This window comes from Podarcis raffonei, chromosome 6 (genome assembly GCF_027172205.1).
Source record: "Podarcis raffonei isolate rPodRaf1 chromosome 6, rPodRaf1.pri, whole genome shotgun sequence".
Classification (NCBI taxonomy): Eukaryota; Metazoa; Chordata; class Lepidosauria; order Squamata; family Lacertidae; genus Podarcis; species Podarcis raffonei.
In genome coordinates this window covers 98,299,166-98,326,533 of record NC_070607.1, presented here as the reverse complement: position 1 = coordinate 98,326,533, position 27,368 = coordinate 98,299,166, and the positions used below count along the sequence as shown (strand labels likewise).

Sequence of the window (27,368 nt, the reverse complement as noted above, 5' to 3'; positions counted from 1 at the left end):
CAAGGCCTCTGACCAGGCTGGGCGCCTCTGGCCACCAAGATCCATCATTGCCACCAGATGCAGGAGCAATAAAGTTGCAATTAAAGGACCCTGCCAACTTGTTTACCCAGGAGCAAACCAAGAGCTCCCGCCCCCCGCCCTGCTGGCATGCTTTCATTTATTTTAAGGTTAGCAAATTCACCCGTTGCCTGCTAAGGGAAAATTAAAGAGCTGGTTAGTGTATATGCACAACCCAAAAAAGCAGGTGAGGGTAACTAAGCCCAATGATGCAGCCACACATCCAAGTTGGTCTATCCCAGATTCACAGCGTACTGAAGTTAGTTTCCGTGCTAAGTGAAACATATATTCAAGCATGTCGGGTGATTGGTCATCCAATGTTCTTGTTGTTGTTTAGTCGTTTAGTCGTGTCCGACTCTTTGTGACCGCATGGACCAGAGCACACCAGGCACTCCTGTCTTCCACTGCCTCCCCCAGTTTGGTCAAACTCACGTTGGTCAACCCTCGCGTCCTCTGTCGTCCCCTTCTCCTTGTGCCCTCCATCTTTCCTAACATCAGGGTCTTTTCCAGGGAGTCTTCTCTTCTCATGAGGTGGCCAAAGTCTTGGAGCCTCAGCTTCAGGATCTGTCCTTCCAGTGAGCACTCAGGGCTGATTTCCTTCAGAATGGAGAGGTTGGATCTTCTTTGTACTGTTTTATTGTTGTTAGCCGCCCTGAGCCCGGCTTCGGCTGGGGAGGGTGGGATATAAATAAATTTTATTATTATTATTATTATTATTATTATTATTATTATTATTATTATTATTATTGCAGTCCATGGGACTCTCCAGAGTCTCCTCCAGCACCAGAATTCAAAAGCATCCATTCTTCAGCAATCAGCCATCTTTATAGTCCAGCTCTCACTTCCATACATCACTACTGGGAAAACCATAGCTTTAACTATACGGGCCTTTGTTGGCAAGGTGATGTCTCTGCTTTTTAAGATGCTGTCTAGGTTTGTCATTGCTTTTCTCCCAAGAAGCAGGCGTCTTTTAATTTCGTGACTGCTGTCACCATCTGCAGTGATCATGGAGCCCAAGCAAGTAAAATCTCTCACTGCCTCCATTTCTTCCCCTTCTATTTGCCAGGAGGTGATGGGCCCAGTGGCTATGATCTTCGTTTTTTTGATGTTGAGCTTCAGACCATATTTTGCGCACAATGTTCTTGCCTCTCCCCTTATTCATCAGCTGGACTGTCATGTGTGTGTGTGTGTGTGTGTGTGAGAGAGAGAGAGAGAGAGAGAGAGAGAGAGAGAGAGAGAGAGAAAGAAATTGCTCTGGTGTGTGTGTGGTGTTGTTGATGGTACAGGTGCTAGCTAATACACACCCTCCATCAACCAACTTTTCCCTGGTTCACACTGACCATGCTTGAAGCTTGTGGAAGCGTTTTGTCAGAGCTCACAAAGTTAAAAAGTATGTCCCTGCTGAATGTAGCCCAGCCACTTCCAAACTGGCCCAGATGCTCTGAAAAGGTGACATTTGTCATTGTGCTGACAGTGGCTTGAAAGACAGGCCTTGGCAGTGGCTTGAAAGACAGGCCTTGGCATGCCTCCCTTTTTCAGCCCCTGCTAAATGACTTTTGCAAGTCTCTTGCTGTTCCAGAAGCCCATTTGCCCAGAGATGAGGGTGGGACAAAAGATGCCACTTCTGCCAGCAGAGCCAGCTGAGTCTCTCCCAAGGGAGTTTCCTTCAACTCTCTCCTGAAAAAGACTATTAATAGTCTCCAGCCAAAAGGGAGAACCTTGGACTGTGAACTTTGAGAAAGCTTCCTGCGGATCGGCAGGGGAGGCATTGTGCAAACAGAGGAAATTTTAAAAAGGAGCACAGTTGGGGCCTCCCTCCTGCAAGCAGCAAATCTATTTCCACCTTCTTTCAAATACAGAAATTTGCAGGCCTCCAGCTACAATCCACAAAAGCAAAGAAAGCAAGGAAAGGAAAAGGAAAAAAGGTTAGAGAAGGGAGAAAACAGGAAACAAGTAAAAGAGAAAATGATGGGCTGCTGGAAGGGAACATGAGAACATAGTAGTAGCCTGCTGGATCACACCAATGGCCCATCTAGTCCAGCATCCTGCTCTCACAGTGGGCAACCAGGTCTCCCAAAGGGAAACCTGCAAGCAGGATTCAAGCACAAGAGCAGCCCTCTCCCCTCCTGTGGCTTCCAGCAGCTGGGACTCAGAAGCATCGCTGCCTCCATCTGATTTATAATGTCCTGGGACCTACACTGGCTCCCTTTACGTTTCTGAGCACAATTCAAAGTGTTGGTGCTGACCTTTAAAGCCCTAAACGGCCTCGGTCCAGTATACCTGAAGGAGTGTCGGGGAACAAATAATAAGTTGTTGCTGTTGTTGTTGTTGTTGTTGTTGTTGTTGTTGTTGTTGTTATTATTATTATTATTATTATTATTATTATTATTATTATTATTCCACCTGTGGAGTGCAGAGCATAATCATCCTGGCTAGGAGTCACCGACAGCCCTCTCCTCCTCTATGAATTGGTCTGATCCTCTTCTAAAGCCATCTAGTTTGGTGGCCATCGCTGCTTCCTCCCTGCAGCAGGGAGTTCCATAGATTTAACTACGCCTTGCATGAAGAAGGGCTTTCTTTTATCTGTCCCGAGTCTTCCAACACTCAGCTTCACTGAATGCCCACAAGTTCTAGAGTCTCCCCTATCTTCCCCCTTTCTCCACACCACACATACTTTTATATCATGCCGCCTCTTGATTTTCTTTTCTCTAAAGTGAAAACTCCCCAAAAGCTGCAAACTTTCCTCGCAGGGGAGTCCCTCCATCCTTTCAATCAGTTTGGTTGCCCTTTTCTGAACCTTCTCAAACGACTGCAATGTCCTTTTTGAGGCGAGGCAACTAGAACTGCACACCGTGCTCCAAATTGTTGCCACGGCATAGATTTATATGATGGCATTATGATTAATAATAATAATAATAATAATAATAATAATAATAATAATTTATTATTTATACCCTGCCCATCTGGCTGGGCTTCCCCAGCCACTCTGGGCAGCTTCCAACAAAATATTAAAATACTGTAATATATCAAACATTAAAAGCTTCTGTGGGTTAAACCACTGAGCCTTGGGCTTGCCAATCAGAAGGTCGACGGTTCGAATCCCCGCGACGGGGTGAGCTCCTGTTGCTTGGTCCCTGCTCCTGCTAACCTAGCAGTTTGAAAGCACGTCAAAGTGCAGGTAGATAAATAGGTACCGCTCCGGCGGGAAGGTAAATGGTGTTTCCATGCACTGCTCTGGTTCGCCAGAAGTGGCTTAGTCATGCTGGCCACATGACCCGGAAGCTGTACGCCGCCTTCCTCGGCCAATAAAGCGAGATGAGCACCGCAACCCCAGAGTTGGCCATGACTGGACCTAATGGTCAGGGTCCCCTTTACCTTTAAATATAGAAGCACACAGAGGTTTGTATATGCTTTGAGCTGGGAACACTGTGGTGTCAACGGCAGACACAATGCTGGCCACATGACCCGGAAGCTGTACGCCGGCTCCCTTGGCCAATAAAGCGAGATGAGCGCCGCAACCCCAGAGTCGGCCACGACTGGACCTAATGGTCAGGGGTCCCTTTAACTTTAAACAAAAATATTGGCAGTTTTATTTTTCCTTTCCTTTCCGAAGGACCCCTGGGCATGGAATTTGCCTTGCTCATCACCGCCTCCCGCTGTGTCGACATCTCCTTGGAAGTGGGCTAGCAGGGGCGCAGGGTGTGTTGAGGACCAGAGAGAGGGAGCTGAGGACATGGACCCTCCCCCCCCCCACCTCCATCAATAGCTGTTTCCAGGTTGTTCTCCTCTGAACGGATGATTTTATCAACTGTCTCTCAGACCTTCCTTGCCTGCCATTCACTGTTGCTTAGCATCTCCATCTTGCTCAGATGCTGCCACCTCTGGACTCCATCAATGATGCTTCCTAGGGACGCAGATACATTATGGCGGGGCAAGGGAGGGGGGGGCAGAGTCCCGGCTGCTAAATTTGTGGCATTTTGGCATGGGGAAGGAGGGGGAAGGAGGCATCGTAAAGGAGGGCAGGGGTAAAGTTTTATTAAACCCAACAGTTTTGCATTTATTGATCACTAGTAATGTTACAGCAACTGTTGTTTGTAGCAAACCATTATATCCATTTCGGTTACCCAGGAGAGAATATTTTGCTGTTGCATAAATAACTCTGGGCTGGCTGACGACCTTTCTGTCTTTCTTTTCTTGTTATTTATTGGATTGGGCCGCCGCTTTTGCTGAAGGCTAAAGGCGACTTACAAAAGTTCACATAATCATAAATACAAAATACATATTACAAACATACATATTACATTTCAAAAAGAACTTTTGGAAAGCTGTATGCATGAGACATTTTCCCAAGCCACGGTAGCAAGATTTTCACTGTTCTTTTACTGGGTATTATTTAATATCCTGTACCAAGCTCCTTTGGGACGTGGGTGGCGCTGTGAGTTAAACCACAGAGCCTAGAACTTGCCGATCAGAAGGTTCGAATCCCTGTGACGGGGTGAGCTCCCATTGCTCGGTCCCTGCTCCTGCCCACCTAGCAGTTCGAAAGCAAGTGCAAGTAGATAAATAGGTACCGCTCCGGTGGGAAGGTAAGCGGCGTTTCCGTGCGCTGCTCTTGTTCACCAGAAGCGGCTTAGTCCTGCTGGCCACATGACCCAGAAGCTGTACACCGGCTCCCTCGGCCAATAAAGTGAGATGAGCGCTGCAATCCCAGAGTCTTCCGCGACTGGACTTAATGGTCAGGGGTCCCTTTACCTTTACCTTTACCAAGCTCCTTAGGTTTTTTAAATACTGCTTGCTGCAACTAAATCAGTTGGGGAATTGTGGGGTGTAGGTGTCGCCCTTAACACTTGTATGGAAAAAACAAATAACCTCTGAACATTTCATGTGACTTCACAGGGATTCCTCTCCCCCAGCCTCTTGCTCAACATGGAGCTGAAGAATACTGTTTGGCATCTGTGCCTTAGAGTTTCACAGTTTCCAGAAACTTAGATTTTTCTCTTTCTCCCTGCGATGCGGTGGCTGGAGGAGGCTCACAGGGGGATGAGGCTCGGCCTCTCTGCTTGGGGGCTGTCTCGGTGATGCTTCTTGGAGCAGCGGCAACTGAGCCGTTGTGATGGGTGAAACAAAACGGAAGGAGATGTGGCAGGGCAAGGTGCTCTCCTCCTCCGCTGGTTCCTTTCCCCACGGAAACGTCACCTGGAATGTCCTCCTTGAACTGGCAGAGCTCACCCACCTGCCACATCGATGGCCACAAAGAGAAAGCAAAATCAATTCCTCTGTGGCTGCTGCTGACAAGAGCCACAGGTAGTTACTGCTCCTGAGATTCTTCCGTGTGATTTGATCACAAGCTTAGATCCGGTTCCAGCTAGAATCATGGAAGGGTAGAACCCAAACTGTCATCTAGTCCAACCCCCGGCAATGCTGCTTTTCTCTGGCCACCCCACACACTATGCAGCAAAAAACCCAGATCTGAGTTTGTATCCTTCCAAAGAACTGCAATGGGCACATTGAAATTTGCTGTATAATACTTCTGCATCTGTTTGGCTCATTCACACATTTGTCACAGAATCATAGAATTTTAGATAGAAGGTGTTAGGATATTGAGTTTCCGTTCCACCTTTAGAACAGGCATGTGGAGTTTTTGTATGTCACATGTCTGTTTACTTCCAGCAGAACCTGCTGGGAACTTCCGTTGTGTATAGCTTTTGCCTATGCTTTTTCTTGGGCACGAAGGGAAGCAGACATGTTTTTCCTTTGTCCTGCTGCTGAATAAATGCTTGTAAATATGCTTAGACATGCCTCTGTCCGCTACTTCCGTTGCAAAGAGTTCTTACCTCTGCTAGCTTGCGTGCTCAGTCTCTAAAGGTTTCTGAGGCTTGAGTCGCAGTTTTTGATGCTGTTCTGAGAACTGGAGTTCGCCTGGCTGCTGGCCGGTGGGCTGGAGCCAGCTGGGGGCCTGCCAATTGCCCCCATCTCCCAGGATGCATCCCAAAAGAAGGGTCCCCGAGGGTCATCTAGTCCAACCCCCTGCAATGCAGGAATCTCAACCAAAGCATCCCTGACAGATGGCCATCCAACCTCTGCTTAAAAGCCTCCAAGGAAGGAGAGTTCACCACGTCCCTTTGATAGGACTCTTCCCGTCAGAAAGTTCTTCCAAATGTTTCGTCAGAATCTCCTTTTTTTGTAGCTTGAATGGTTTTGTGTTCTACCCTCCGTAGCAGGAGAAAACAAGCTTGCTCCCTCTTCCACGTGACAGCCCTTTAGATATTTGAAGATAGCTTTCATATCAGCTCTCAGTCTCTCTTCTGCAGAATAAACATACCCAGCTCCCTCGACTGTCTGAAGATGGTTTTCTTGTGCTCACATGAATTCTGCTCAGATCTGTACGCGAATGCTTGAAAAATACAGCGGTGAGGTGGGGATTAGGGCCGGCAGTTGTGATCCAGCTTTCCCCTTCCATGATTCTTGGGACAGGGCCCACTTTAGCAAGAAGCTTCTGCTGCAGCAAATGTGTCGGCCTCCAGTGTGTCACAGCGCGAAGGAGCTGACATTAAGATGGGAAAAAATCCCACAATGTTTAGGGCTTCCAGTGAGGAAGCAGCCATGCTGCTGGCTGCCCAGAGATAAATGACTTTCCCCTGGGATGAAACTGTCTCTTGTGCGTAGGCTGCTATCCATTAAAGGCCTTGGAGGTGTTAATGAGGTTTATTTTTCTCAGAGGCATAAGGCGCAGTTCCCACATGACCTTTCACAGCCACAGGATGGCAAGCCTGAAAAGGACAAGTTGTTGATCGCAGGATAAACTGCAAACTCTGCTATCGGCTACCCACTTGCCTGCCCTGTTCGGCTTAGGCTCAGGTTATCTTAAAGACTGTATTTCCCTTTACCAACCTGCCCAGGGGCTAAGATCCTCAGGTGAGAACCTCCTCTTGGTCCCATCCACATCCAAGGCATGGTTGGTGATGGTGCAAGACGGAGGCTTTTCTGTGGCTGCTCCCATATTGCGGCATTCCTTCCCAAGGGAGGTCAGACTGGCTCCCTCTTTGTTATTCTTCCGCCACCTAGCTCAGACCCTCCGGTTCAAACAGACAACGCTGACCACTGGGCTGCTGTCAGGGAAAACTGTGCAAGATATGCTGTCCAATCTAACAGTGAACGTTCTTGATAGTTAGCATGTGAAGGGGTTAAGGTCATAGAGCTGTATTGCTGACAGGCAGACTCGGACCACAGAAGTGTAATTGGTAGACAAGGCTCTGTGTGATGTCATTTCCTCTCCTCTCCTGGGAGGGCAGAAGCAAATAAGTACCGTATTTTTTGCACCATAACACTCACTTTTTTCCTCCTCGCTTTGAAACAGCAAAGCGGGAGAAGAGCCGCTGAGTGGGGAGGAGAGAGGGATAGAGAGCCTGCTTCTTTAAAGGAGCAAAGCGGGAGGGGAGAGGAGCCTTCTCCCCTTATACCCCTCTTCTTCATTATTAGCAGCATCCTTCTCCACACACCCCCACGTGTGTTCCTTGTCCCTTGAGTGCTTTTCCTTCCCTCCCCACTTAAAACGTGGTTACAAAGCATGGATCCACATGGATCCTCAGGATTTTTGCACTGGGTCACCCCAAATTCACCATCAGATCACATAGCATGTCCATGGCTACATCTTGCACCAAAAAAATCACGCACCCACTGTTGCCTGGGGCCGCAGTGGTGCAAAAACGTGGTTACAAAGCATGGATCCACAGGATTTTTGCATTGGGCTACTCCAAACTCATTGTCAGATCACATGTCTATGGCCACAGCATGAACCACAAAAATCATATATCCACTGTTTCGTTTAGAATATTTTTTTTCTTGTTTTCCTCTTCTAAAAACTACGTGTGTGTTATGGTCTGGTGCGTGTTATAGAGCGAAAAATACGGTATTTCCTGTTCCTTCTTGCTCTCTCTGTCTTTGACCAGCCATGGAAGCGGATGTCTGTCTGCTTGCACCAGCATCATGCACATGCCTAAGGCTGTTTTTGCTGTAAATACAAGAATTTTACCTGCAGTTATTTTTACTGCTGTTGCTGCTAAGGATGAATGCCTGAATGTGAATAAAGTATATGTTTTAAAGTTACTTTTTAGTCTGTAGCCTGCTTCTCTGAAAAGTAGGGTCACCAAAGGGACAAAGCAGCCCAATAGCTAATTCCTATGCTTTCAGTCAAACTGCTTAAGAGGAGATTCGATCTATGCTCAGCCCCATGCTTTTAAACACAAGCGATAAGCTGATCCTTTTGTCTGCTAGCGCACAGACGAGGGTCTGTGGAAGGATAGAATATAGGGAATACAGGGAATATCTCCTCTAACTACATTTTAATAAAGGTAAAGGCAAAGGTAAAGGGAGCCCTGACCATTAGGTCCGGTCATGGCTGACTCTGGGGTTGCGGTGCTCATCTCGCTTTACTGGCCGAGGGAGCCGGTGTACAGCTTCCAGGTCATGTGGCCAGCATGACTAAGCCGCTTGTGGTGAACCAGAGCAGTGCACGGAAACACCATTTACCTTCCCACCAGAGTGGTACCTATTTATCTACTTGCACTTTGACGTGCTTTCGAACTGCTAGGTTGGCAGGAGCAGGGACCGAGCAACGGGAGCTCACCCAGTATTTTAATAGCTAGCTCTAAATGTGTTTTGACATATTTTAACTATTGTTTTGAATTAATTTGTTTTTATTACTTTGCGTTCTATAACAGTGTTTCTAAATGTTGCAAGTTGCTTTGAATCCCAGTTTGGTAGAAAGGCAGGTTATAGAAGTACATTAAAGCACCATCATCCTCCCCAGTCTCAGGGGAGCAATAAGTGGCCTGCATCGTAGAACCACACAATATATTTGCTTACCCAGCCTAATCCAGCCCATGTTTACTTGGACTCAACGACTAAACAACAACAACAACAAGCCTCCCTGAGTTCAATGGGACTTAAAGAGCCGCGTGAATTAAGATTGCGCCTGCAGCATTTGCAAACCCAAAGGGAAAAGGGAGAAATCCTGACTCCTGACTGGGAGCAATGGGGCTCAAAAGGCAGGGCAGCCTTCACCCTCTCACCAGAAGAGAAGGCGGAGATGCCCTTTTTTTGCTGAACCAGGAGGCAGCTCACAGCCACAGCTTCCCTCCAAGGCTGCCTCCCTCAGAGGAAACCAATCCCTTCAGATGCACCTTGGTTGAAGGAAGGCAGGGGCAGCGCTCTGATTTATTTAAATACATGCAACTTTTGAAATTGCTTGTTGCATAGCATGAAATAAATCTGGTCAGGCTGACTTAGACCTAGCCAGGTGGAACTCCAAGTCTCCCTCTTGAGTGCCCCTCTTAAGTGGAGGTTAATTGAGGGCGCGCAGCCTTCTCCTCTGCCCCAGAGCACCCCAACCTCATATGCAAAAGAGGGAGCAATGCTTCATCTCCCGCTGCCTGGCCGGGGGTCTTTGCTGTCCCCCAGGGGCCTGGGAGGATTAGCCAGGCGGAAGGTTGGCTTCCGCTGACCCTCGCAGGCTCAAAGCGCCACCAACTGCCGGGCCATTCCGGGGCTCAGTCTCATTTTAATAAGCTGATTTAAGACCTTAAGCCTCCAAAGAACCCAGATATTGTAACAGATGCAGCTATGAGAGGCGGATTTATTTCCTGCCTGTTCTCGCCCTCCTTGGCCTCCAGTCTCTTTCTCTCTCTCTGATCACAGCTGTTGCTGCCAGGCAGGGAAGGGGGCGGGGGGGGGGGAGATGACCAAATGCAAAAGAGGATTTTTAATGCAAAAATTGAGCAGGCAAAGCTTTCTTCTTCTGGGAAAAAAATCATAATCCTGCACTCAAGTTTCTTTTGCTGACTGAAATGTCTTAAAGGTCCCAGGCATATTTTTTACATTTGGCCGCCAGATGGTTAAAAGTATTGGGGAGGGCCAGGTTCACTCCCCTGCTCAATCAGGGACCATGGACCTGTCGCTCTTGGTCAGCCTGGCCTACCTCACAAGGCTGTTGTAAAGATAAAAAGGGGTGGGGGATTTTTTGGGGGGGCAGGACTTGCTTCCAATAAGTTGCAAAGGGAATGTGCTCTGCTGTTTACTCACTAGCGTGAGTGAAGAGGGATCATATGAAAACAATATATCCTCTCCTACCTCAACATGCCCACACCCTTATCCTCCCTGGCAAGGCAACTGCGCTGGTGTTAAACTGTGGAACTCCCTGCCACAGGAGGCAGTCATGTCTGCCAACCTGGATGGCTTTAAAAGAGGGTTTGACAAATTCATGGAGGAGGAGAGAGCTGGAGGGGGCAGTGTTTCTGAACACCAGTAGCTGGAAATTATTTTTTTTAAAAAAAAAAATATTTATTAAGGTTTTGGAAGATTACAAAATTGAAAAAAAGGAAAAGAGAAAAAGTGCAAAAACACAGAAAAATAGAAACAATTAAGACAAAAAAAAAAACCCCAAATCAATCCTTCCATAACTTATCTTTCATTTGCTTGTTTCCTTGACCTCACACCTTCCTTTTTTGTATTCTACTTCAGTTAGCTATTTCAGCAAATCCTTTCCCTCTTTATTTTTATCCTAATAATTTATCTTAATATAATGTAACTTACATTCTCACCAATTAACAATCTATTTTTTCTTAATTTTTTATAACATTTCTGCTAAAGCCATGTAACTTCATTCCAACATCCTTCTAACATTCCTTAATTTTACAATGTTTCTGTAAATAAGCTTTAAATTTCTTCCAATCTTCTTCCACCGACTCTTCTCCCTGGTCTCGGATTCTGCCAGTCATTTCCGCCAGTTCCATGTAGTCCATCACCTTCATCTGCCATTCTTCCCAAGTGGGTAGATCTTGTGTCTTCCAATACTTTGCAATAAGTATTCTTGCTGCTGTTGTAGCATACATTAAAAAAAGTTCTGTCCTGCTTTAACACCGATTGGCCAACCATGCCCAGGAGAAAGGCCTCTGGTTTCTTCAGAAAGGTATATTTAAATACCCTTTTCATTTCATTGTAGATCATCTCCCAGAAAGTCTTAATCCTTGGGCACATCCAACAAAGGTGAAAGAATGTACCTTCAGTCTCTTTACATTTCCTGCATTTATTATCAGGCACGTGATATATTTTTGCAAGCTTGACTGGTGTCATGTACCACCTGTAAATCATTTTCATTATATTCTCTCTTAGGGCATTGCATGCCGTGAACTTCATACCTGTGGTCCATAACCGTTCCTAGTCAGCCATCATAATAACCACTAGCTGGAAATTAAAGGAGGGGAGAGGGCTGCTCTTGTGCTCTAATCCTGCTTTCTGGTTTCGTGATCCAGCAGCCTCTTCTTATCTTCTTATGGGTTGCTGTTGTTTAATCATTTAGTCGTGTCCGACTCTTCGTGACCCCCTGGACCAGAGCACGCCAGGCACTCCTGTCTTCCACTGCCTCCCGCAGTTTGCTCAAACTCATGCTGGTAGCTTCCAGAACACTGTCCCACCATCTTGTCCTCTGTCGTCCCCTTCTCCTTGTGCTCTCCATATTTCCCAACATCAGGGTCTTTTCCAGGGAGTCTTCTCTTCTCAGGAGGTGATCAAAGTCTTGGAGCCTCAGCTTCATGATCTGTCCTTCTAGTGAGCACTCAGGGCTGATTTCCTTAGGAATGGATGCGTTTGATCTTCTTGCAGTCCATGGGACTCTCAAGAGTCTCCTCCAGCACCATAATTCAAAAGCATCAATTCTTCGGCGATCAGCCTTTTTGATGGTCCAGCTCTCACTTCCATACATCACTACTGGGAAAACCATGGCTTGAACTATATGGACCTTTGTTGGCAAGGTGGTGTCTCTGCTTTTTCTTATGGGTTTAGAAGATCTCTATTCCCTCCTGCTCTCCTTCTGCCTCGGATTCACACCCCCACCTCTGAGCAGAGGGAAAAGGGCCAGAGGGAGTTCCTCCCAGCCGTTGCTCCCTCTCCTAGTGAGGATTTGAGCCATGAGATGGGCGAGGCAACATTTCCAAGAGCAAGCGGCCCCTCTGTGGCACCATGCACTCACACTCACACTTGTGTGCGCGCGTACACATATATATGCAACACCCCTCCGCCTTGCTCTGGCTCTGCATTCAGAAGGCCAGGCCCTGGGGTTAATTAATACCGTGGCTTCCCAATTAAAGCCTGACAGAAAAAAGATGTTTGATTCAATCAAGCCTCTTTCTCTGCTCCTCCGCTGAATTTCTAATCTTTAGGAGCGGATTTTAATTGTGTTCTGAGCAATTTAGACCCGGTCTCGGGACCTCGGGGCAACGGCGGGATGCGGTGTGTTCTCCTTAAACTCGATAATTAAAGCTGCCTCCCTGGAGGGGATTGTTTTTGCAGAGGATGCTGCCTGAAAAATACAGAGGGTGGCAGAGATGGGGGTGGGCATTGGGCATAGGGGGCTGCAGAGGAGCCCTCTGCAGAGGGAGATCTCAGGGGATGAACCACCATCTCCCTGACACCCCATTTAACTGGAGCTGGGGCTTGTCAACTCCAGATCCCAGCTCTGAATGTGAAGTAATTTACAGAGTGCCTCTGAGCTTGTGCAAAGTGCTTTCCACTCAACCCAGTCTTATTTTCTCCAAGGAACTCAAGGTGGAGAACGTGCTTCTCTCCCCCTCCTCATTCAATCCCACATCAACCCTGTGAGGTAAATTAGGCTGAGAGGCAGCGACTGGTGTCCCAAGGTCCCTCCATGAGTTTCGTGGCCAAGGCTGGATTTGAACCCAGGTCTCCCAGTCTGACCCTCTAACCACTCGCCATGCTGGTTCTGGGCTGGTCCATACATATTGGGCCTTAGAGGACACGGCTTCCTTCCAAGCCAGGGGCTACTGAACAGTAGAATTCTAGAGTTGGAAGAGACCCCAGGAGTCACGTAGTCCAGCCCCCTAATATGCAGGAATCTGTCTGTCTGTCTGTCTGTCTGTCTGTCTGTCTGCCTGCCTGTCCCCATCTTTTCAGAAAGCTAATGTGGCTCTACATTTTTTTCAGAAACTAAGCTGCACTTCACCATCTTTGAGCATTGATTGCTGGGTCTGCACATGATTTTTGTTCAATGCAGCGGTCCTCAAATGTTCGGGGGCCACCATTCCCTTGGTTCCATAAACTACCTTATAAAAAGCATTATTCAGAATAGCAGTTTACACAACCCACTAAGGGTCACACAGTAAAATTCAAAACGGCAACAATTCATTACACGTTCATTCAATTGTTGCTGTTGTTGTCTAGTCGTTTAGTCATGTCTGACTCTCCGTGACCCCCTGGACCAGAGCACACCAGGCATTTCCGTCTTCCACTGCCTCCTGCAGTTTGATCAAACTCATGCTGGTAGCTTCAAGAACATTGTCCCACCATCTCTGTCATCCCCTTCTCCTTGTGCCCTCCATCTTTCCCAACATCAGGGTCTTTTCCAGGGAGTCTTCTCTTCTCATGAGGTGGCCAAAGTCTTGGAGCCTCAGCTTCACGATCTGTCCATATTCAGTTTAATTTATTCAGCAAAATCGCTGAACCCAGTATACCTGAAGGAGCATCTTCGCCCCCATCATTCTGCCCGCACACAGAGGTCCTCCTCTGAGGGTCTTCTGGCAGTTCCCTCACTGCAAGATACAAAGTTACAGGGAACCAGGCAGAGGGCCTTCTCGGTAGTGGCACCCACCCTGTGGAACACCCTCCCATCAGATGTCAAGGAAATAAACAATTGTCTGACTTGTAGAAGACATCTGAAGACAGCCCTGTATCAGGAAGTTTGTAAAGTTTGTTGCTTTATTATGTTTTTATATTTTCTGCAAGCTGCCGTGCATGGCTGGGGAAACACAGCCAGATGGATGGGGAATAAATATTATTATTATTATTATTATTATTATTATTATTATTATTATTATTATTATTATTATCGTCGTCATCATCATCATCATCATTATCATTAACTTGAGCCAGCGATACCAGCTTTTCAAAGTCATTTACATCTCCAGCGCGCCCCCCCCGCTACCCCCTCGCCCCACAGTGCCCCCTCCTGGTAATCCCACCCCCGTCAAGGGGCAAGACCACTCTCTGCCAGAAGCTCTGGTCATGGCCCTGAAGGCAGCCCTGGGTGGCAACAGCCTATAATAAGAAGCTCTGGAAAAGTTCTCTTGAACCTCTCCAGAAACCTCTGCCTGTTTGTGTCTCCCTCCAGACGCTCTTGCCTTCCATTTGTCCTCTGGCTGAACGGACGGCGAGAGGCTCTTGCAAAAGCAGCGGGGAGAGGGGGCTCTCATTAAGCCTCCCTCCCCACTCCGTATTTTCCAGTGTTCCCCTGCTAAAATGGATTAAAGGAAAGCAATAAGTCTGTGGGATTTCCAGGCATCCAGGGGGACAGAGAGACATTAGAGGTATTAACTTTTTCTGTCTAGCCTGATAATAATTCACTTTTCAGACCGGATCAGAAACTCAGGGGAGGCCGCAAATTCACTTGCCGGTCTCCTGAGAAGCCCCGGCCGGGTCCCATAAATGAAGAAAGGGGGGGTGGGAGGCCTGTGATGGATTAATCTGCAGGGGGAGTCACTTTGACAACCCCGGCTTCTGTTAACATCGGGTCTCGGACCCCACAGGCTCCTTTCATGAATATCTTTAGGCAGCTGCGCTGAAGTTCAGAGATTTCTGGGGCATCCAAGTTGTTCCCAGGAAAAGCGCTGCACTGTGCAGGCAACGGCCTCAGACACATCTGGCATTTGATCCGCACAACCAGTTTTATAGGGTGTTTGCTTTATGTGGTACAGATGCCATGCGCTGGATGCTTGTGCATAACAATCAGCCTTGGAAGGGCATCAACACATGGCTGAGGTGGCGCTGTGGGTTAAACCACAGAGCCTAGGACTTGCTGATCAGAAGGTCGGCGGTTCGAATCCCCGCGACAGGGTGAGCTCCCGTTGCTCGGTCCCTGCTCCTGCCCACCTAGCAGTTCGAAAGCACGTCAAAGTGCAAGTAGATAAATAGGTACCGCTCCGGCGGGAAAGTAATTTCTGTGTGCTGCTCTGGTTCGCCAGAAGCGGCTTAGTCATGCTGGCCACGTGACCCGGAAGCTGTACGCCGGCTCCCTCAGCCAGTAAAGCGAGATGAGCGCCACAACCCCAGAGTCAGTCACGACTGGACCTAATGGTCAGGGGTCCCTTTACCTTTACCTTTACCTCCCAATTTGGCAAGCACGGTTGTGGCAGTGAGGGTGGGGGAGAGGACAGAGGGGAGCAAAGGAGGACAGGACCCCCCCCAATCATCTATACAGACAACTCCTGTTGGGCTTTCAAACTGCATGCACAGTCTTCTTAATATATCTAGAGATACCTAAATATATCTAACTAAAAGCTCTTTTGCCTACCTGGAATTTTAATTCCTCCATCTGCCACCCGGAGGGGGTCTGGCAATCATTTTTTTAAAAAAATATATTTTTATTAGTTTTTACATGAAATTTCCCAAAAAAAACCATACAACATATTTTCTCATCTTTTTCAGTGTTTTGGACTTCCATCAACCACATCTGAAGATTTTTCAATCTTCATCACTTAATCTGCATTTCATTAATTACACTATTACTTTTAATAGTCCTTCACTGATAGTTCACTTCATACTTTTCTCTGCAATATTTCACATAGTCCTCCTTAGAAAACTTCTTGCAATCCTACTAGCGTAATCTGTTGATTACAATCGCTTTTCAAATAGTTCACATATTTACTCCAGTCCTCTGGGAATCTCTGATCCCGCAGGTTTCGAATCCTTCCTGTTAATTTATCGAATTCTGCATAGTCCATTAATTTCGGGGGTCTGGCAATCCTATTTCATATTTGAGTGGGGAGTGAATTGGGGGGGGCAGCTGTCAATGTTCACTGATATCCAAATGCTTGACTTGGGAGTAACAAGGTTCCATGTCCTGTCTCGCTGTGGCAGAAGAGGGAAGACGGCCAAGACACCAGGATTCCACCCCCCTTCCCCAGTCTCCGAGAGTCACACAATTCTTCTAAGTGTGATGATGAGGGATCCCTTGCTAGGGGCTCCAGTGACTAATCTCAATTAGGTTTCCTCCGCCCGTTCCGGAAAGGTTCCAGCGATGCAGAAGGAACTGAAGTGGAACCGACGTTGCTCCAGGAACAGAGATGGCAGATTATCTATGATTAATCCTGATCTCCCCTTTTTAGTATTCCGCTTCTGGCCTGTCGCGTTATCCCTCAGACGGATGTGCGGAAGGAGGCGGAGGGGGAATCCTAGTGCGCGAGGTGGGGGTTGGGTGGGGTTGGTGCAGGGAACTCCGCACATCTCCCAACAGCTGCGAGGGCTGACTCTGCAAGCCCAATGCACACAGCCAGAGGCTGGCTTTGATGTGCATCCTTTGTGCAGTATTGCAGAGCAGGGATTTCTGCACTCGGAGGCAGTTCAGGTGCCTTTAGACAGTCTCGTGGGAGCCATCCTGAAGAACAGAAGAAGGGGCTGCTGGATCAGACCAATGGCCCATCTGATCCAACATCCTGTTTTCACAGTGGCTGACCAGTTGCCTCTGGGAAACCAGAAAGCAGTATCTGAGCACGAGAGCAGCCCTTTCCCTTCCTAGGCTTTCTGCATCCTTCTGCAACCTTCTGCAACACGCTCCCAGAAGGTCAGTGTGCGAGTGATGCAGGCATGTGAGTGGGACATCTGGTGGGAGAGCATTCCACAAGTCGGGTGCCACCACCAAGAAGGCCCTCTGCCTGGTTCCCTGTAACCTCACTTTTTGCAGGGAGGGAACCGCCAGAAGGCCCTCGGAGCTGGACCTCAGTGTCTGGGCTGAACAATGGGGGTGGAGACACACATTCAGGTTAGTGGGCCAAGGCTGTTTAGGGCTTTAAAGGTCAGCACCAACACTTTGAATTATGCTCAGGATATATGGTTTTATATACGACATGAGCATAAGATGGAGGGGCTCGGGGCATTGACATCCCAGGAGATCTTGCTTCTCCAGCACAGAGCAAGGAGATCCGTGAGTCTCCAGCTTCCAGCGTTCTCCAGCTCAGCTCTCACACAACTCTGTGGCTCTTCTTCTCCTACCTAGCTGAAAGGTGATGGGGGTGGAGGGGAAGTGCCCTCGTTAATGTGAAGGGCCCCATCCCTTAGTTGTGGCTCCTGCAACCTGGCTCTTTCTTTTGGGATGCTGAAGAGGACACTTAAGTGGCCAGCTACGGCCATTGCCTTGACATGCTTGTCTGACTAGTTCAGCAATATAATCTTCTGTTAGTATCTTCTATTAGATCCTAACCCTTGAAGGGTCCAGGACCCCAGGAAGTGGAAGGGACTCAGGGCATCATCCAGCCCTGACCCTGTTAACAGAGAAATCTGAGGGCTCCCTTGGACAAAAAAAAAGGACACCAGCCAGGAAGACCAGAGCAAAACAGCAGCCAGTCGGCTTGGTCTTTATTGAAGACTGTCTCACGACAAGACTCCCACATGCCACCAGGTGGAACAAGATAGAAGCCCAGAACAAAAGAAGACCCCAACTTTTATTAGCTGCTAATCCCCATGTTACACCCCCCCCCAAACTACATCACTCACACATCATGGTTACATCATGAAAGGGGAGGTCTGGTGGCAGGAATCTGAGCATCCTGGACCCTGCCCCAAGGTTCCCCTTGCCCTCCACCAAACACCCATCAAGTGTAACAAAAGAGACATTTACATTTCCCTGTTTCCCAGCCAAGTTAAAGTTAAAGGGACCCCTGACCATTAGGTCCAGTCGCAGATGACTCTGGGGTTGCGGCGCTCATCTCGCTTTACTGGCCAAGGGAGCTGGCGTACAACTTCCGGGTCATGTGGCCAGCATGACTAAGCCGCTTCTGGCAAACCAGAGCAGCGCACAGAAATGCCGTTTACCTTCCTGTCGGAGCGGTACCTATTTATCTACTTGCACTTTGAGGTGCTTTCGAACTGCTATGTTGGCAGGAGCAGGGACCGAGCAACGGGAGCTCACCCCGTCGTGGGGATTCGAACCACCGACCTTTTGATCTGTGAGCCCTAGGCTCTGTGGTTTATCTGGGTTTGTTATTTCTGGGATGGCTACCTGTCTGGCACTCAGTTATCAGGATGCCAGGGATTATCACTCAGGCAGAGGGGCTGCTGAGGAGCTGAGCTCACATGTCTATATGAATTTCTGAAGTTTTCCCAGTGAGCCAGTACATAGATAGATTTGTCAGTGAATTCTTACATTTGGTATCATGCGGCAAAGGCCCTTTGAACAGATAGGAAGAAGCTGTGATGAAGTGTTTTGTGGGGACAAATCACAAAAGTCACAAAAGCGATTGTGCTGATTTTGGTAGTGGGCTGCATGTGCGTGATATCTGCTGGAGGGGCAACCCCCCCCCAACCTATACATAAATTCCTGCATCCCCAAACCCACCACATCCTGTCTGTATGCTTGTGGTATCCAGAGCTGGAGGGAAATGTGCTCGGCTGTCAGAGCCAGACGTGGAAGCCAGCGCTGCCTGCTGCGTGCAGGATTGCTGCGGCCAATCTTTCTGCATCTCCCCATCGCAGCAATGCACCGAAGATGATTTCCCCAACAATAAATGGCTTGTCTGTGTTATTTAGTCAAGAGCAATTGCCATCTTAATTGCATATTCTCAAGATAACACCTGTATTGAGTTACTGTAGTATTTATTTTAATTGGCTAATTGATTAATCATTTGAAAGGAGATAGCTAATTAGCTAAAGGGCTGTTAATGGGCTGACAGCTCTGATTTTTAATTGTTGGAGAAATGTTTAAAAAAAGGGAAGGAGAGGAAAGAACTACCCTCCCCCCTTGAAATCTAAACCTCCCCATGTGCCAAAGAATTGTGATAAATCCAAGGCTTTGTTTCTGGCAGGAGCCAGCCAGCCAGCCTGGCTTTCAAGGGGTTACCAAGCAACTCAAAAAGTATGCTGATTTGAGGAGCGCAAAGGTCGACATGAGAAAAGCGTTGCATCCTCCTTGCGCCCCTTGCAGCTGTGCATCAACCTGCTGCGAAATGCAGAGCTCCAGACTCCTGAGGGTGACCTGCCTTACTTGTGGCTCTTTGTCTCCCCCGCAGCGTTTTTCACAGAGACACCCCACGACATGACCGCCCGGGCTGGTGAGGACGTGGAAATGGCCTGCTCCTTCCGTGGCAGCGGCTCCCCTTCGTACTCGCTCGAGATCCAGTGGTGGTACGTGCGCACTCACAAAGACTGGACGGACAAGCAGAACTGGGCCTCCAACCAGGTACGGCAGACCCACTCCTTCCCCCCCCCCCGCCCTGCCCTGCCTCCACCTCCACCTTTCCATTTTTCTGCAAAGAGCTCAATGCAGCTACGTCCCCATTGCAGACACCCTCTCTGCAAGAATCCACTCAGGGAAAAGATTCTTGGTCAGGAACAACGCCCCCCCCCCCGAAGCCTCCTCTGGGGATCCTTTTGGTGCTATGAAGAGCAGGCCTAGAGAAGGGTCTAATATTCACACATTCTGTGTGGTTGCTCACAAAGATAACAGCCAGGACTCCGACCTGTCTTTTACAGGTTTTATTGAGTGCAAAACCTATGTACAGTACATAAGTCCAAAATCCATGTCTGCCTCAATCACTAGCAGATTCCGGAAGTGTTTTCTTCCGGTTCGCCCTCCAGCACAAAAGCCCAGGAAAAACCCCTCTCCGCCTCTTTTCCTTACGCTTAATTCCCTGGCAAAAACTCTGCGACGACGGAAGAGGCATTTCCAACTCCTTGGGAGTGGTGTCGTGGCTCATCTCAGCCTGAGTGAGCCTCTGCCTTCTTCATCCGTTGCTCCTGAGGGCTCGCCTTCACCAGACTCGGACGAGGTGCAGCTGCTCAACAAAGGGGGAGGCTCTCTGTACGTTCCTGCCTCTCTCCCCTCCCCTGATGGCAGCCCCCTGACACATTCATTTATTTATGCATTCATTCATTCATTCATTTATGCATTCATTCATTTATTACATTTATATCCCACTTTTTTCTCCGAGGAGCTCACGGTGGCCTATAAGGTTCTGTCATTCCACTTTTAATCCCCACAACAGCCCTGTGAGGTAGGATAGGCTGAGCGACTGTGACTGGCACACAAGGTGCATCCAGCGAGCCTTGTGGCCAAGTGGGGATTTGAACCCTCCAAAGGCCTAGTCCGACACTCTGACCCCCTGGACCACACCGGCTCTAATAGGGGTGTGCAAGATTTACCGTATTTTTCGCCCTATAGGACGCACCGTCCCATAAGGTGCACCTAGTTTTTGGGAGGGGAAATAAAGGGGGGGAAATTATTTTTTTCCCCAGGCGCGGGGCTGGGGCAGGGGAGGCCCGAGCTTCCCCCGACCCCAGCCCCCAAACAGGCAGCTCTCTGCAAGCCGTGGGAGCGCTCCCGCTGCTTGCGGAGAGGTCCGCGAAGCCTGGACGCGGTGATCCAGGCTTCAGCGAAAGCCTGCATTCGCCCCATAGGACGCACACACATTTCCCCTTCATTTTTGGAGGGGGAAAAGTGCGTCCTATAGGACGAAAAATACGGTATTGTTATTATTAATTGTTATTATCGCTATCTGGAGATTTTAGTTTTCATTATGAAAGCTCAAATTCGTTTTGTCTCTCGTTTGTTTAAACTCCATTCATTTCATTAGCAAAAGTGCTTCCACCGCTGCTTTGATGTCGCTCTCTAGACGTCTCAAAATAATATTATAAATACTGTCTGAAGCCCCTAACAATAAATCTGACTACTTGGATATTCTGCCATCGCAAACCTTTCTGAGGGTGGCGAGGGGGGAAACAGTGACTTGCAGCCCCCTTCCAACTCTATGATTCTGCAAAACCGTCTCTTCCAAAGGCGAAAGAGATCCCTTGCCCAGGGCAGAACAGGTTGCCCGGTGGCCTCCTTGCCTCCCTGCCTTCTGGCACCTGATACCATCAGGGGGTGTATCGCCCCCCCCAGCTCTGCCACCACAATGTTCTCAGCTGCTCCTGGCTCTTCTCCTCCGTATCCTCCCTTCCATCTCCCGCTCCCTCCTTTCTCTCCCGTGCTATCAGACTCCGCAAACATCTGTCTCTTTCTTTCACTCTCGCTGCTCACACAGAGATAAGGGCCAAACAATGGCGAGGGCCTCCCGCCGTGGTAATGGGGCTTCGTGATGATTTTGTGCTTGGGCAACTCAGCTGCTGCCTGCGCTCGTCCCATCAGCCGATGGGAGGCAAAAGGAGGAAGGAGGGAGGGAGAGGGCTCTCCAAGCTTGAGCCTCATTGCTCCAGAGTGACATTGGGGGTGCACATGAGAACACAGGATTGCATCCCAGCCGAGCCGTGCAAGATTCCACAGGTTCCAGGCGCATTTACTCAGTGTCCGTGTTTCCTTTGGCAAATAAGGCACAGCAGAGACTGTGGTGTCTTTTGGATAGATCAATATTAGCACATTTGTACAACTTAAGCCTCTCCTGCCAACCTAGCAGTTCAAAAGAGTTGGCTGGAATACGATCTGGAGAAAAACAGGTTGCACTCTGGTAAAGGTGGAAAGCTGGAGAGAGGGCCATGGCATGGTGACATCTGTTTGAATCCTAAGCTGCAGTTATGGGCGAAGCAAGCCCCTCTTGGGGTGTCAGTGCCGTGAACCCCTCCATCACAGGCTTAAGTTGTAAGGTAAAGGTAAAGGGACCCCTGACCATTAGGTCCAGTCGCAGATGACTCTGGGGTTGCAGCGCTCATCTCACTTTATTGGCCGAGGGAGCCGGCGTACAGCTTCCGGGTCATGTGGCCAGCATGACTGAGCTGCTTCTGGCGAACCAGAGCAGCGCACGGAAACACCGTTTACCTTCCCGCCGGAGCGGTACCTATTTATCTACTTGCACTTTGACGTGCTTTTGAACTGCTAGGTTGGCAGGAGCAGGGACCGAATAATGGGAGCTCACCCCATCGCAGGGATTCGAACCGCCGACCTTCTGATCGGCAAGTCCTAGGCTCTGTGGTTTAACCCACAGTGCCACCCGCGTCCCATGATGTGGATATAGCCATCTTCAAATATAAGAAGAACTTTAAACCAGGAAGAGTTATTTGACAGTGAAACAGACTCCTTTGGAAGGTAGTGAACTCACCTTCGTTGAAAGTGTTTAAACAGAAGCTGGATGGCCACCTGTCAGGGATTCTCTAGCAGTGATCACTGCATTGGAGAAATGATTTTCTGAATGCTGATCTCTGTCTCTCTTTCCACACCCCACCCTCGTATGCCAGGGCCACCCGAGGGAGCCCCTCTCTGCCTGCCGACTTACAGAGTGCAATGCATTGATCAGTCCGGTGTGCTCCTCCAGGCCTGGCTGTGGGTGCAGAAAGCTTTTATTATCCCCCCATTTGACCGCATAAGGCGCGTGCACATTGTTTCGTGCTTCAGTTATCAGAATATGTTCCGTTAGTTTTAATTCTCACCTTTTTTAAAATGCAATTTTAATCTACGGAGCATGCATAATGGAACCATCTCCTTCACACAGATATCCAGGAAGCCTCCTGCCAGAGCCAAGAACTAATTGGCTGAAGGTTTAATTTCCCTGTTCTTTCTCCCAAGGACCTGCAGGCCTGCAGGGCTGGAATGTGGGTGGTGGGGGCGGGCTTCTCCTGCAGACGATTCTCACTGCCCCCACCAAATGACAGTCCCCAGATTCTTTGAGAGAAGTTGCTGCAATGAAACCGGGTTGTTGTTTTTAAAGGCAACCTGTTTTAAATGCAGAGACGAGTCATAGAATTGTAGAGTTGGAAGGAAATCTCAGCTCAAGCATCCATGACAAATGGCCATCCAACCTCTGCTTAAAAACCTCCAAAGAAGGAGAGTCCACAACTTCCTGAAGGAGTCTGTTCCACTGTCCAGCAGCTCTTACTGTCAGAAAGTTTTTCCGAATGTTTAGTCGGAATCTCCTTTCTTATAACTTGAAGCCATTGGTTCGAGTCCTACCCTCCAGAGAAGGAGAAAACAACTATGTGGTGAAAGCACCAGGTGAGACTCCCCGGGGAGAACACCCCACAAATAGGGAGCCACCGCAGAAAAGGCCCCGTTCTCGTGTTGCCGCCCTCCAGACCTCACGGCCTCTGGCCCTCAGATGGTGACGTCAGTCAGTTTATAGGGAGAGAGGTGGCCATGGAGTCATTGTGTTCCAGATCCTGCTTGCTCAAGTGCGAATGGAGAAGCCAAGCCTGTTGCACACGTCACTTCTTTCTCCTAAAGGACCTTTCCCCCGACAGAAGAGCATAAGAAGGGATCCAGCCAGTGGCCCTGTTCAGTTGAGCATCTATCTCTCTGGATTCATGGAAGAAATCCTGTCTCGTCTTCATTCCACACATGCACCTTCTCTCCCCAATAAGAGCATAAGATGAGCCTGCAGGATCAGGCCGATGGCCCTGCTAGTCACAGAATCGTAGAGTTGGAAGGAACCCTCAGTGGTCATCTAGTCCAGCCTCCTGCAATGCAGGAAACTCAGCTCAAGCATCCCTGATGGATAGCCCTCTAACCTCTGCTTAGAAACCTCCAAGGAAGGAGTGTCCGCCGCCTCCTGAGGGAGTCTCTTCCACTGCCATACAGCTCTTACTGCCAGAAAATTTATCCAGGTGTTTAGTTGAAATCTCCTTTCTTATAACTTGAAGCCACTGGTTTGAGTCCTACCCAGAGCAGGAGAAAACAAAGTTGGTCCCTCTTCCATGCGGCAGCCCTTCGAATACTGAAAGATGGCTATCATGTCACCTCTCAGTCTTCTCTTCTCCAAGATAAACGTGCCCAATTTTTAAAATGTACCCAGCTCACCCCATAAAAGGCTGCCTGGTCAGGCAACAAACTGCAGCAATCCGCAACTGCCTCAACCATTCCTCACAAGGCTTGGTTTCCACACCCTTGATCATCCTGTTCTCCCTCCTCTGAACACCTCCCAGCTTGTCAATATCCTCCTTAAATTGAGGCCCCCACAACTGGGCATGGGACTCAAAGCGGAGTCTGACCGAGGCAGAATAGATTGGTGTCTGAACCAAATGGAGAGAGCTCAGCTCACTGCTAAGATTAGTCAGAACAAAATAAAAAAATTCCTTCCAGTAGCACCTTAGAGACCAACTAAGTTTATTATTGGTAAGAGATTCCGTGTGCATGCACACTTTTTCAGATTCAGAGTGTATCTGAAGAAGTTTGCATGCACACGGAAGCTCATAACAATAACAAACTTATTTGCTCTCTAAGGTGCTACTGGAAGGAATTTTTTTATGTTGTTTCGACTACGGCAGACTGACACGGCTACCTACCTGCTAAGATTAGCTGCCTCCGTATGCACTGCATTGATGAAAGGTGAGATTCAGGGCACTTTTGTGTCTAGAAGCAGAGCAAATGCATGCAAAATAAGCAAGGATATAGGGATCTTAATGTGCAAATTTTATTCCATTTTTCTGGGCTATGAATCTGATTTCTCTGAGCATGGAGGGCTTGTACAGCACTGCTAACAGAACATGCTATACCTACTTTTGCAAACTGGCTGGAGGGAAGGAGGAGTGCAGCTGGGCTATCCTGCCTCCTTTCAGTCCCAGGGACAAGGTGCCAGGTGGGGGTCAAACCAGTGCATCAAAATACCTGCCTTGCAAATACATTTCCCCACGAAAGCAATCTCATCCCAAGACCACGTCTTCGTCTTGGTTTGTTCAATACCTTTATTGATTTTTAAAGTAAATGTTAAACAAGAGAACAAACACAGTTCCTTAAGAATATAAGGACAAGAAATGTCCACATATCATTTCATTTTAGCGAGTTCTAAATATTTGCCGCCGGGCGCCTTGCAGCTCTTCTTCCTTTTAAATTCCTTTATTTGAAAAAACAGATTTGAATGACCCTCAATCACACAATGCAAATCAATCCTTCCCTCTGACGGATACGTCATCCATCAGTGGCTTCAGACGTCTTTTTGCCCAGGCTTTTCCTGACCCAGAAGACCTGTTGCAGGGGGTTGGAATAGATGAACCCTGGGGATCCCTCGCAGCTCTACAATTCCGTGATTTGACCCTGTTTCATATATTTGAATGCTGTGGATTTTTGTTTTATTTGCTTTTATATTTAAACTATAATCAATAAGACAATGGCAAGCCGCAGTACGTAAAACAATACAATACACATTGAGAAGCAGAGACTAGAGGGTAGAGCAAGGCAGGTGGAAAGACGCCTTGCCTGATGCAGTCTCTCCCCTTACAGTTCTTCCTTCAGGAACAGCTCCCTTATGAGGACTCCTAGGGCCGGAGGGTGGGGCAAGGCAGGTGGACGGAGGCCTTGCCTGATGGAGTCTCTCCCCTCTCAGTGGAGAAAGTGGACAGAGAAAAGTTTTCCACCCTGTCTCAGAACACTAGAAATTGTGAACATTCAACAAAGCAGAACGTTGGAGGATTCACAACAGGCAAAAGCACGGTGTTAAACTGTGGGACTCCCTGCCACAGGAGGAAGTGACAACCACCAGCCTGGATGGCTTTCAAAGAAGATAGGTTCAGGGAAGAGGAGAGGGCTATCAAGGGCTGCTAGCCAGGATGGCTCTGCTTTGTCTCCACAGCTGGAGGCAGCAGGGCTTCTGAATCCCAGTTGCTGAAAACCCCAGGAGGGGAGAGATGTTCTTGTGGTCAGTTCCTGCTTACAGGTTTCCCATTAAGGCATCTGCTTGGCCTCTGTGAGAACAGGATGCTGGACCACTGGCCTCATCCAGCAGGCTCTTTGTGTTGCAAGGATCACTAAGTTGATATCTATGATATCTATGATATCTATGAAATGTGTTGGGCTGTGCAATGTTAAGTTTGTTGTGTTGTTTTTTTGTGTATGTACTTTTTATTAATATTCCATTTTACAATTTAAAATACTCATTTTGCATCCTTAAAATATCAATGACTTCCCTTCTCCTGTTTTCATTTTTTTTTTAATATCATAAATCCCTGCATTTTTAACAAAAACTAAACCATTCAGCATTCCATTATTGCACCCATCAAAACTTACGTATTTACACACCATTGAATTTATCTTAATGCTGCCAACGTTTTCAAGTGTACACAATTATTCCCTGCATATTCAATAAACATCTTCCAATCTTCTTTAAGCATGTGTTCTTTTTGTTCTCTTCTTCTAGATGTTAAGTCTGCAAGTTGTGCATATTCCGTCAACTTAAGTTGCCATTCTTCTCTGGTTGGGACCTCGCTTGTTTTCCATTTTGGGGATAACGAAACACAGGCCACAGTTGTAGCGTACATAAATAGCTTTTTCTGACACCTGGGAATTTCAGTCTTAATTATCCTCAGCAGAAAGGACTCTGAGGTTTTTGGGGGAAAGCACTTTTAAACACGCAATATTATTGAGGCAGTGAACTGGGGCTGCGCAAATTATTTGAGTTACCCCTGGGAAAGCACACGATCCCATGCACCTTGCTCTGTCCTGCCATCTTCCTCTTCTGGACCACTTCTTTTCCTTGATTGTGCTTTCATGCTTTGGATTTCTTCTCTCTAAATATATCCCCCCCCCCTAATTCATTCCCTCTCTCCCTCCCAGCCCAGTTTTGCCTTTGAAGACTGCATTAAAGGCCAAGGTGTGAATTATTTTGATGGGCTTTCTGTGGCCCCCCTCCTTCCCCCCTTTTTCCTTTTTGTATCAGGCTGAACTAATGGGTTCTCCCTTTCTCTCTCCCCTCCCTCTTTCCCTTCCATTCCCGACAGCTAAAAGCATCTCCACAGGAAGAACCCGGGAAGGAGGCGACAAAAATAAGCGTGAGTTTTTCCGATAATGACTTCTCAGGAAGGCTTTAAATCAAGGGCACAGCAGCCGCAGCTTTTCCCTTGTGATGTGGGGAGCGCCCGGGGTTTTTCAGCAAAAATAAAATGTGATGAAGTGCAGAGCTAAGGAGTTGGGAAGTTCTGAGAGAGTTCTTTGCCCTGGCTGCCCGTTTGCCAGGGAAGGAAGCGGCACCAAGAACGCAGGAAGAAGCAGCCTTGCATTGCTCCATCTATCTAAATATTGTCTGCACTGACTGCCAGCAGCTCTGGAGGGTTCCAGGCAGAAGTCTCTCCCAGCCACACCAGGAGATGTCAGCAGGGACTGAACCCAGGATGTTCTGCATGCAGAGGAGCTTTTCTGCCACTGAGCAGGGGCACATTCCGCCAAAGCAGACGCTCTCAAGGCAGCCATTGCCAACCTGATGCCCTCCAGATGTTTGGGACTAAGACTTCTGAAATATACTCAGAGTTGAGAGTGGATTTCATGCTCTTTATTCAGCTCATAGTGGTGAGGAGGAATGGAAGTTCCCCCAGAATGTCTGCTTTATATACATTATTTACAC

At 48.1% G+C, this 27,368-nt stretch overlaps 1 protein-coding gene across 1 annotated transcript in view; it reads left to right on the top strand.

Moving 5' to 3' along the window:
* Positions 1–27,368, top strand: part of VSTM2L (V-set and transmembrane domain containing 2 like) — a 90,976-nt gene that overhangs the window by 44,841 nt on the left and 18,767 nt on the right. Inside the window, exons 2-3 of the mRNA XM_053394747.1 lie at positions 19,125–19,294; positions 26,749–26,799. Coding sequence (XP_053250722.1) covers positions 19,125–19,294; positions 26,749–26,799 — 221 coding nt within the window. The remainder of the gene's footprint in view (positions 1–19,124; positions 19,295–26,748; positions 26,800–27,368) is intronic.